The sequence below is a fragment of the Entelurus aequoreus genome, linkage group LG14 (assembly GCF_033978785.1).
Source record: "Entelurus aequoreus isolate RoL-2023_Sb linkage group LG14, RoL_Eaeq_v1.1, whole genome shotgun sequence".
Classification (NCBI taxonomy): Eukaryota; Metazoa; Chordata; class Actinopteri; order Syngnathiformes; family Syngnathidae; genus Entelurus; species Entelurus aequoreus.
In genome coordinates, this window is record NC_084744.1 from 52,791,611 (window position 1) to 52,804,492 (window position 12,882).

A 12,882-nucleotide genomic window follows, 5' to 3' on the forward strand; every position below is an offset into this window, starting at 1 on the left:
AGAAGGAGATGGATGGATAGATGGATGCAGGTTTCCCACACATTCATTTATTTATGGCGGCCCGCCACGAAAGAATTACGTCCACCACAAATAAAAAATAAAAAAACTTTTTTTTTTTTGTCCTCTCCAGCTTCTTAGGCAAATCATATAGTTGATGTAGATGCCCATATCGGCTGTTCAGATTTACTTTACAAAAGAGAAGTGTAGGATACTTCTCTTGTTGCCTTATTTGTATTTGACTTTATTAAATGTATTTATATTAGAAACACAACATGTGTACATAACAAAGGGTGCAAAGTCTGCAGGCAGTAGGAAACACATGGTTAAGTGTAGGGAGTAAAACTGATGGCAGTCTAAAGTTCAAGATTTTTGGAGCTCTTTGTTCAGTGGATCAGATGTTTGATGAAGCTCTGTGTCTATCTACCACCACTACTGTTTTCTGTTTATTTGTTACTGACTGTGGCAGGACACCTCTGCCTCTGTTTCACTTTATGTTGCTGGTAAATAATATGGTTGTAGTAGTAGGCTAAAGTTAAATTATTTAGTATGCACTAATTAAAGGGGCAGAGCTTTGAGACATTTTAGCTTTTATATTTTATAAGATATATTTTTTGTAAGAACCACAATTAATAAATATATTTCAGTGAATAACTTATTGTTCAAATATGTACATAAAGTGTGGTAATTATATTGTAAAATGGATGGATGGACGTTTAAAACAAAACCGTTATTATTAATTAGTAAGTATACATTTTTTGAGCCTTTTTAGAGAAAATCAAATCATTGTAGTAAATTATGCAAATTACTCGATGATGTCATGGTGACCACGCCCATAGCCACGCCCCCACCGCCACAGGTATCTTGGCAGTTTATGGGAAACACTGGGATGGACATGATTACAAAATTGGTTGTGTTGTACAATATATTTTCTCAATGTCTTGTGATTGGTTCAACAAGTCCAATGATAAAAATCCCAGGAAGCTACACAAGCAACAAGAGGAAACTTTTATTTTTGTAATGATACAGTGGAGAAGGAGACTGCACTGAGACAGGGATGTCGCTTAGCCTTAGGCGTGTTTATTAGTACAAGAGTATGACGTGGTGTGTGGTGTGCGACTATGTGATGTAATTAACTGGAGAGTGTTACCGGCAAGTGTTGAAGGTGCGTGTTGCGAAGAATGCGGAAGTCCAGAGAGGGCGAGGCAGGCTCTGAAGTCCGTGGCTAGGCGAGAGGTCGAGGGCACGAGAGAGGCATCAAGGTCCGTGGGCAGGCGAGCGGTCGAGATCCGGGAAGGCAGCAAGAAGTCCAGGGGGAGTCCGGGGAGACGAGACGCACAGCTCGAATCCGGGGAACAGAGAGAAGCTGCGGGACAACAAAACAGGACAAAACACAATGAGCACAGAGGAGGGGAAACATGGAGAGCAAGTAGGCAAATTGAAGGAGAGCTAGAGACGTGTGGGCTTACTGTACAAATACAAGTAGCTAGGTTCTGGCACTGGAACGCAGGACGCGCTGGTATAAATAATGTGCGGCGTCTTTATTAGTGTCAGGTGCGTTGATTGCAGAGTGAGCGCAGCAGGAGAAGAACGCCAGTGGGCGTGTCCAGAGGTGCGCTCAGAGGAGCACACTGAAGACTGAGCGGCGACGGGTGCTTGAGCCGAAACAATTTTGACTTTACCAGCAAGTACTGTACTTACTGTACATGTTCATGATGGACGTGGTACAATAACTCATCTATTCTATTATATCCTATTGCTTTTTCACTCTTTGCCCTCTTTCCTTCCTTCCATCAACCTCAACTCAGCAAACAGAATTCTTATTATTATTGTTACAATTGCAATATGTTGTGTTGTCATACATGACTATTTATGACTTATGAAATATTCATGTTCCTCTTCATCTTCCTGTGGCGATAGATGGAGAGCGAGAGGAAGAGGAGGAAGTACTCCACCAGCAGCAACGACTCTGACACCACAGACAGTAAGTTATACTTTGCAGTAATAACACATACTTTGCAGTAATACTACATGCTTTGCAGTAATACTACATGCTTTGCAGTAATACAACAAACTTTGTAGAAATACCACACACTTTGCAATAACACCACACGCTTTGCAATAATACCACTTGGCAGTAATACCAAACACTTTGCAGTAATACTACACACTTTACAGTAATATACATGCTTTGCAGTAGTATTACATGCTTTGCAGTAGTATTACATGCTTTGCAGTAGTACTACACGCTTTGCAGTGGTACCACGCACCTTGCAATAACACCACACGCTTTGCAGTGGTACCACACGCTTTGCAGTAGTACCATGCACCTTGCAATAACACCACACGCTTTGCAGTAATACCACACGCTTTGCAGTAATATTGCGCACTTGGCAGTAATACCAAACGCTTTGCAGTAATACTACACACTTTACAGTAACATTACATGCTTTGCAATAGTACTACATGCTTTGCAATAGTATTACATGCTTTGCAATAGTATTACACGCTTTGCAGTAGTACTACAGGCTTTGCAGTAGTACCACACACCTTGCAGTAACACCAGACGCTTTGCAGTATTACCACACGCTTTGCAGTAATACCACACGCTTTGCAGGAATACTGTACCACACGCTTTGCAGTAATACTACATGCTTTGCAGTAATACATCAGACTTTGTAGAAATACCACACGCTTTGCAGTAATACCACACGCTTTGCAGTAGTACTACACGCTTTGCAGTAGTACCAAACACCTTGCAATAACACCACGTGCTTTGCAGTAAAACCACACGCTTTGCAGTAAAACCACACGCTTTGCAGTAATGCCGCATACTTTGAAGTAACACCACAAGCTTTGCAGGAATACTGCACCACAAGCTTTGCAGTAATACTACATGCTTTGCAGTAATACAACAAACTTTTTAGAAATACCACTCACTTTGCAATAACACCACACGCTTTGCAGTAATACCACACTTTTTGAAGTAATACCACACGCTTTGTAGTAATATTGCACACTTGGCAGTAATACTACATGCTTTGCAATAGTACTACACGCTTTGCAGTAGTACTACACGCTTTGCAGTAGTACTACACGCTTTGCAGTAGTACCACACACCTTGTAATACAACAAACTTTTTAGAAATACCACTCACTTTGCAATAACACCATACGCTTTGTAGTAATACCACACGCTTTGCAGTAATACCACACGCTGTGCAGTAATACCACACGCTTTGCAGTAACGCCGCATACTTTGCAGTAACACCACACGCTTTGCCCGGAATACTGTACCACAAGCTTTGCAGTAATACAACAAACTTTGTAGAAATACCACATACTTTGCAATAACACCACACGCTTTGCAGTAATACCACACGCTTTGCAGTAATACCACACGCTTTGTAGTAATATTGCACACTTGGCAGTAATACCAAACCCTTTGCAGTAATACTACATACTTTACAGTAATACTACATGCTTTGCAATAGTACTACATGCTTTGCAATAGTACTACATGCTTTGCAGTAGTACTACACACCTTGCAATAACACCACACACTTTGCAGTAATACCACAGGCTTTGCAGTAAAACCACACGCTTTGCAGTAAAACCACACGCTTTGCAGTAATGCCGCATACTTTGCAGTAACACCACACGCTTTGCAGGAATACAGTACCACACGCTTTGCTGTAATACCACACGCTTTGCAGTAATACCACACAATTTGCAGTACTACCAGTAATACGTGTATAGTACCTCACAGCCCGCCTCACTTAATGTCACAAACCCCGCCTACTCTACAAATACCACATTTAATTTTTTTTTTTTACCTTAAAACCTTGTGTGTTGTTAGCTGATGACAGCCATTTATAAGAGTTTGTGTATGTGTGTATACTTGTATGTGTGTATATGTATACGTCTATATGTATGTTTGTGTGTACATGTGTGTATACATGTATACTTGTGTACGTGTGTGAATGTTTTTATTGAATATAATAAGAAATTGTCAAAAATCTAGATATTTAAAACAAAAAATCACTAAAAGTAACAAACTAACCAATGTGACAGTTGTGTGATGATTATGTGACGGGCATATGATGGTCATGTGACAGTTGTGTGACGATTATGTGACGGCCATATGATGGTCATGTGACAGTTGTGTGAGGATTATGTGACGGGCATATGATGGTCATGTGACAGTTGTGTGAGGATTATGTGACGGGCATATGATGGTCATGTGACAGTTGTGTGAGGATTATGTGACGGGCATATGATGGTCATGTGACAGTTGTGTGATGATTGTGTGACGGTCATGAAGTGGTTGTTGCATGGTCATGTGACGGTCGTGTGACGGTCATGTAACGGTCGTTGGATGGTCATGTGACAGTAGGGATGATACTCGAAACCGGTTTTCTCGGTTGTTCGATAAGAAAAGAACCGAGTCCTCGGACTCCAATCCCTTTTTGAGAACCGGTACCCGTTATCGAGACCACTATAGTAACGAAAAAGAGTTGGTTCTTTATTCGAATCCCTGGGAACGAATCCCGTCCCGACCAGAAATGCTCCGTGGGACATCACAATAAATGGCGTCACGTAGCTCAGTCATTAGGCGCAGATAGCGAAAGCAGGAACAAAATGGACGGGAAAAAGCGCTCCAAGGTGTAATAAAGTTCAAAACAAAAGGTATAATCCAAATGAATAACTTTACTGAGAGATTTGAGCAGGGTACAAACACATGACGAACACTTTTACGACCAACCGGAAACATAGCAACCAGGCTAGCAACGTACCTCCTTTACGGCAGCTGTCACAACGTTCTTAAAGCAACCGCAGCACATACATATATGACATCTCCCTTTTTTAACTTTCGTTTTTCTTTCCTTGTAAACAAAACCAAATCACACTGTATATGTGTTGTCTGTCTAATTATAAATAATGCAGACGAGGCGTGTTGGTTGAGTTCTTGACGTTTACTTTCACAGCGTGCTCATTCTTAGCTGCTGGGTGACGATATGCAACATTTTTCGGGGCTACCGCGCATGCTCGTCACTCCCGTTGCATGCTGGGTAGTGTAGTTGTTATATTCCCTAGCTCATAACATCTTTCCCCATATAAGGAAATAATGTTAACTCAAAGTGTATTTCTTTTTTTAGCTTTAACTTTTCATTTTTTTAGCATTGTATCCACATTTGCAAAGAACTTTTCTCTTCATAGAATCTTCTTTCAATAAAGAAATAAAGTGCAAAAATGTCAAAGCATCATAACAAACAGTTATGTCAAATAGCAGCAGAAGTGCACTTTTTGGAAAGCTGTATTATTTTCAGTTTTGTGCCCAAGGGACTGATTTTATTTAACACTATATTAAAGTAGTATTTATACACCTATAGTGATCACAGAGACAGGTTGTTTTTGTGTTACTGTATATATTTGTTTTTCTGAAAAAATCCCACTTAATATACTTTGGGTAACAACAGTCAATATTTATTTATTTTATTTAATTTTTTTAGGGGGGTAACAGTCAATATTTATTTATTTATTAGATTAAATTGTTTTCTTATATAATAAAAGTGAGCTTTTGTTAAACCAAATATTGTGTGTTTTTTTCCATATACAACCACCTATCTGGACTCGATAAGAGAATCGATAAGGAATCGGTTCGATAAGAGGATTCGATAACAGGCTCGAACTCGATAATTTCTTATCAAACATCATCCCTATGTGACAGTCATTTGACCGTCAAGTGACGGTCATATGATGGTCGTGTGACAGCTGTGTGACCGTCGTGTGATGATTGTGTGCCCGCCATTTGATGTCATATGACGGCCATTTGACAGTCATGTGACAATCGTGTGAAGGTCCTGTGACGTCATATGACTGTTGTTTGACAGTCATGTAACGCTTGCATGAAGGTTGTGTGCTCGCCGTGTGATGGTCATTTGACAATCGTGTGACAGTCGTGTAACAGTCGTGTGCCAGTCATGTGACAATCGTGTAATGGTTATGTGACAGTCGTATGGCAGTCACGTCAGTCAGCTGTGATGCAACGAGCCAAAAGGCTCTTTTATTTGACATTTAATTTATGATCAGATATTTTTACATGTTGCAGCACAACAATATTGTACAGTCACATGTGACGATGGCTTCACTTTCTGTTCACTCTTTAAAGGAAAATATGTACACACTGTAACACACTGACTGTACCACACACACAATGTAACACGCAGACACACAGTGTTACCCACACACGCACAGACACACACAATGTAACACGTACACACACACTGTAACACACACACACAGGCTCTAACACACACAGAGACTGTAAAACACACTCACACACTGTAACACTCACACATACACACCGCACCGTAACACGCACACACTTACACACACTGTAACACGTACACTACACTGTGTACATACACACACAGTAACGCGCTCTCACACACACTGTAACACACACATCACTTTGTAACACACACACAGCAACACACAGTGACACTCACATTCACACAGACTGTAACACATACACATACATACACACACTGAAACACACAGACATACACTGTAACGCAACACACAGACACACACTGTAACACACACACACACACACACAGTGTTACCCACACACACGCGCAGACACACAATGTAACACGTACACACTGTAACACATACAGAGACCGTAACACACACTCACACACTGTAACACTGACACATACACAGCGCACTGTAACACGCACACACTTACACGCACACACTAACACACACTGTAACACGTACACTACACTGTGTACATACACACACACACACACACACACACAGCAACACACAGTGACACTCGCATTCACACAGACTGTAACACGTACACATGCATACACACACACTGCAACACACACACACACACACACACTGTAACAAACACACACACACTCAAACACTGTAACACGCACACACAGTGTTACCCACACACGCGCACACACGCACACACACAATGTAACACGTACACGCACACACTGTAACACACACACAGGCTCTAACACACACAGAGACTGTAACACACACTCACACACTGTAACACTCACACGTACACACCACACTGTAACACACACTAACACACACTGTAACACGTACACTACACTGTATACATACACACACACAGTAACGCGCTCTCACACACACTGTAACACACACACCACTTTGTAACACACACACAGCAACACACAGTGACACTCACATTCACACAGACTGTAACACATACACATGCACACACACGCGCACACACACACACACACACACACACACACACACACACACACACACTGTAACACACACACACTCAAACAATGTAACACACACACACACTAACACACCCACTCAAACACTGTAACACACACACACACTGTAACACACACACCTACTGTAACACACACACTCACAAACACACTGTAACAAATACACAAACTAGCTCAGTGGAGGTTTAATTAAAAATCGATCGTTGACAGGAAGAACAGTAACTAATTGAGGCAAAGTGTGGTTAATCATTTGCAGTCTGCCTGTGTGTGTGTGCGTGTGCGTGTGCGTGTGCGTGTGTGTGTCAAAGAGTGAAATGTGTGTGTTTCCTCCCACTCACATATTTTCTTGGCCATGATTGCTAAAGTGTTAGTTCTCCATGTGAAGGTACAGATTGTTGATTGGATGTGTTATTTCATATTCTGAACTCCTGCTTCTATGCCAGTGTCCAGAAGAGTTGTTCTCAGTCACGATACCGTGTATGATCCAAGAGGTGTTCCCATCCGATATCGATGTTAGTTAATGGGTTGTATTGTATCATCTTGCATGTAAAATGTGCGACACAAGCAGTCCTGCAACGTTTTCACCTGTGTGTGATATCATGTGCAATACAATCAGTCCTGCAGCGTGTTTACTTGTGTGTGATATCATGTGGGATACAAGCAGTCCACAAGCGTGTTTACTTGTGTGTGATATCATGTGGGATACAAGCAGTCCGCAAGCGTGTTTACTTGTGTGTGATATCAAATGCCATACAAGCAATCCGCAAGCGTGTTTACTTGTGTGTGATATCATGTGCGATACAAGCAGTCCTGCAGTGTGTTTACTGGTGTGTGATACCATGTGCAATACAAGCAGTTCTGCAGAGTGTTTACTTGTGTGTGGTATCATGTGCAATACAATCAGTCCTGCAGCGTGTTTACTTGTGTGTGATATCATATGCGATACAAGTAGTCCGCAAGCGTGTTTATCTGTGTGTGTGATATCATGTGCAATACAATCAGTCCTGCAGCGTGTTTACTTGTGTGTGTGTGTGTGTGTGTGTGTGAGATATATTATGTGCGATACAAGAGGTCTTGCAGCGTGTTTATCTGTGTGTGTGATATCATGTGCAATACAATCAGTCCTGCAGCGTGTTTACTTCTGTGTGTGTGTGTGTGTGTGAGATATATTATGTGCGATACAAGAGGTCTTGCAGCGTGTTTACTGGTGTGTGATACCATGTGCAATACAAGCAGTTCTGCAGACTGTTTACCTGTGTGTGATATCATGTCCGATACAAGCAGTCCTGTAGCGTGTTTGTGTGTAATATCATATGCGATACAAGCAGTCCGCAAGCATGTTTACTTGTCTGATATCATGTGCGATACAAGCAGTCCTGCAGCGTGTTTACTTGTGTGTGATACCATGTGCGATACAAGCAGTTCTGCAGAGTGTTTACCTGTGTGTGATATCATGTGCAATACAAGCAGTTCTGCAGAGTGTTTACCTGTGTGTGATATCATGTCCGATACAAGCAGTCCTGCAGCGTGTTTATTTGTGTGTGATATCATATGCGATACAAGCAGTCCGCAAGCATGTTTACTTGTCTGATATCATGTGCGATACAAGCAGTCCTGCAGCGTGTTTACTGGTGTGTGATATCATGTGCAGTACAAGCAGTTCTGCAAAGTGTTTACCTGTGTGTGGGATCATGTGCAATACAAGCAGTTCTGCAGAGTGTTTACCTGTGTGTGATATCATGTCCGATACAAGCAGTCCTGCAGCGTGTTTATTTGTGTGATATCATATGCGATATAAGCAGTCCGCAAGCATGTTTACTTGTCTGATATCATGTGCGATACAAGCAGTCCTGCAGCGTGTTTACTGGTGTGTGATACCATGTGCGATACAAGCAGTCCTGCAGCATGTTTACTTGTGTCTGTGATATTATGTGCGATACAAGCAATCCTGCAGCATCTTTACTTGTGTGTGATTCCATATGTGACACAAGAAGTCCTGCAGCGTGTTTACTACATTGTGTGATGTCATGTGCAATACAAGCAGTCCTGCAGTATGTTTACTTGTGTGTGATATCATGTGCAATACAAGCAGTCCTGCCACGTGTTTACTACAGTGTGTGATATAATGCGTGTTTACTTGTGTGTGTGTGTGTGATATTATGTGCGATACAAGCAGTCCGCAAGCGTGTTTTCTTGTGTGTGATATCATGTGCGATACAAGCAGTCCTGCAGCGTGTTTACTGGTGTGTGATACCATGTGCAATACAAGCAGTTCTGCAGAGTGTTTACTTGTGTGTGATATCATGTGCAATACAATCAGTCCTGCAGCATGTTTATTTGTGTCTGTGATATTATGTGCGATACAAGCAGTCCTGCAGCATGTTAACTTGTGTGTGTGTGATTCCATATGCGACACAAGCAGTCCTGCCGCGTGTTTACTACATTGTGTGATATCATGTGCAATACAATCAGTCCTGCAGCATGTTTATTTGTGTCTGTGATATTATGTGCGATACAAGCAGTCCTGCAGCATGTTAACTTGTGTGTGTGTGTGATTCCATATGCGACACAAGCAGTCCTGCCACGTGTTTACTACATTGTGTGATATCATGTGCAATACAATCAGTCCTGCAGCTTGTTTACTTGTGTGATATCATGTGCGACACAAGCAATTCTGCAGCGTGTTTACTTGTGTGTGATATCATGTGCATTACAAGCAGTCCTGCCGCATGTTTACTACAGTGTGTGATATCATGCGCAATACAATCAGTCCTGCAGCGTGTTTACTTGTGTGTGTGTGTGTGTGATATTATGTGTGATACAAGCAGTCCTGCAGTATGTTTACTTGTGTCTAATATCATGTGCGACACAAGCAGTTCTGCAGAGTGTTTACTTGTGTGTGATATAATGTGCAATACAAGCAGTCCCGCCACGTGATTACTACAGTGTGTGATATCATGTGCATACAATCAGGCCTGCGGCGTGTTTACTGGTGTGTGATAATATGTGCGATACAAGCAGTCCTGCCCTGTGTTTACTACAGTGTGTGATATCATGTGCAATACAATCAGTCCTGCAGCATGTTTACTTGTGTGTAATATCATGTGCGATACAAGCAGTCCTGCAGCGTGTTTACTTGTGTGTGATATCATGTGCAATACAAGCAGTCCTGCCGCATGTTTACTACAGTGTGGGATATCATGCGCAATACAAGCAGTCCTGCAGCGTGTTTACTTGTGTGTGTGGTATCATGTACGATACAAAATATCACACACAAGTAAACAAACATTAATGTTTGATGTTATATTTAAAATTGTGTATGTGAACTAGGGCTGCAACAACTAATCGATTAAAATCGATTATAAAAGTAGTTGCCGGTTAATTTAGTCATCGATTCGTTGGATCTATGCTATGTGCATGCGCAGAGGCTACTTTTTTTAATTGTATTTATTTATTTATTTTAAAAAAACAACTTTATTTATAAACTGCAACATTTACAAACAGCTGAGAAACAATAATTAAAATAAGTATGGTGCCAGTATGCTGTTTTTTTTTCAATAAAATACCGGAAAGGATAGAAATGTAGTTTGTCTCTTTTATCCGATTATTAATCGATTAATCGAAGTAATAATCGACCGATTAATCGATTATCAAATTAGTTGTTAGTTGCAGCCCTAATGTGAACCGTTCCTAATAAAAATCAACAAAATGGCATCCCTATGGGTTGTGTTTATAATGCTAAGAGAGACATGCTAGCATACATATGATACACTTATCATCAATAGACAATGGCTTATGGACAGTTACTTGTTAGTTTTTTGAAGGCGGCCATGTTGATAACATGTTATATACATTTTATCTAATTTCTCTGCCTTCTTGTTTTTAAATACACTGCTTGCCTATCTGTTTTATCCAGTGCTTTCATGATTTTATTTATATTTTTATTAATGTTTCTGTTTTATCTAGTGTTTATCTAGTGTGTGTCATGATTTCATTTCTATTTTAATTTTTTATTATATATTTTAACTTTAAAATTTTTTATTAAAACAATTTAAAAAAAATAATAATTTGTAGCACTTTGAGATTTTAACAAATGTAAAGTGTGTTACAAATGTATTCATTATTATTTATTATTATATACATACTGTACCCATGTTACACACATACTGTACGCATGTTACACACATACTGTACCCATGTCAGCCTCCTAAAGATCGTCTACATTTCCTACTCATTTGAATAAACACAAATAACTGTGTGTGTGTGCGTGTGTGTGTGTGTGTGATAACAATGCACACACACACTCCTGGTAGTCTTCCAATAAAACACAGGCATGTGAGCGCACACACACACACACACACACAGGTTATGTTAGCAGCAGGGGTCAGTTAGTTCCTGCGTGTGCTAATTGCTAATAAGTTGTGCTAACGAGATGTTTCTGCTCTCCCTATTAAAACTTTATTTAATCATGATCGTGTTGTTTTTATGCGCCGATCAACTTAATTATTGATCATATTGGATATGTTTATGTGGTGTAACTGTACCTAATGAAGTGAATTTTGGCACAGGTCAGGTGACATCGTGGTCCAGGTGGTCTAAGAACATGAACACCAGCATCACGTGGGTCCGACACCAGCACAAGAAACCATCAGAGGTGAGTGACCTTTTCGTGTACTATTTGTAGTATTTGCTTTTAATCTTGTAGTACTTAAACCTCCATATTGTATTGCTTACTCGTCCATGTTTTAGTAATTAAACCTCCATGTTGTAGTACTTAAACCTCCATGTTGTAGTACTTAAATGTTCATGTTGTAGCACTTATATGTCCATGTTGTAGCACTTATATGTCCATGTTGTAGTACTTACATGTCCATGTTGTAGTATTTAAACGTCCATGTTGTAGTACTTAAACGTCCATGTTGTAGTACTTAAATGTCCATGTTGTAGTACTTACATGTCCATGTTGTAGTATTAAACGTCCATGTTGTAGTATTTAAACGTCCATGTTGTAGTACTTAAACGTCCATGTTGTAGTACTTAAACGTCCATGTTGTAGTACTTAAATGTCCATGTTGTAGTACTTAAACGTCCATGTTGTAGTACTTAAACAGCCATGTTTTAGTACTTAAATGTCCATGTTGTAGTACTTAAACGTCCATGTTGTAGTACTTAAACGTCCATGTTTTAGTACTTAAACGGCCATGTTTTAGTACTTAAATGTCCATGTTTTAGTACTTACATGTCCATGCTGTAGTACTTAAACGTCCATGTTGTAGTACTTAAATCAATCAATCAATCAATCAATCAATCAATGTTTATTTATATAGCCCTAAATCACAAAAGTCTCAAAGGGCTGCACAAGCCACAGTGTCCATGTTGTAGTACTTAAACGTCCATGTTGTAGTACTTAAACGTCCATGTTGTAGCACTTGTATGTCCATGTTGTAGCACTTGAATGTCCATGTTGTAGTACTTAACTGTTGATGTTGTAGTACTTAAACATCCATGCTGTAGTACTTACATGTCCATGTTGTACTATTTTATCGTCCATGTTGTAATACTTACATGTCCATGTTGTAGTACTTAAA

The 12,882-nt window shown here is 40.2% G+C and overlaps 1 protein-coding gene across 1 annotated transcript in view; it reads left to right on the plus strand.

Annotated features, from left to right (window-relative positions):
• jade2 (jade family PHD finger 2) overlaps positions 1-12,882 on the plus strand; it is a 133,906-nt gene that overhangs the window by 28,111 nt on the left and 92,913 nt on the right. Inside the window, exons 3-4 of the mRNA XM_062070165.1 lie at positions 1,918-1,981; positions 11,863-11,948. Of these exons, the coding sequence (XP_061926149.1) occupies positions 1,918-1,981; positions 11,863-11,948 (150 nt within the window). The remainder of the gene's footprint in view (positions 1-1,917; positions 1,982-11,862; positions 11,949-12,882) is intronic.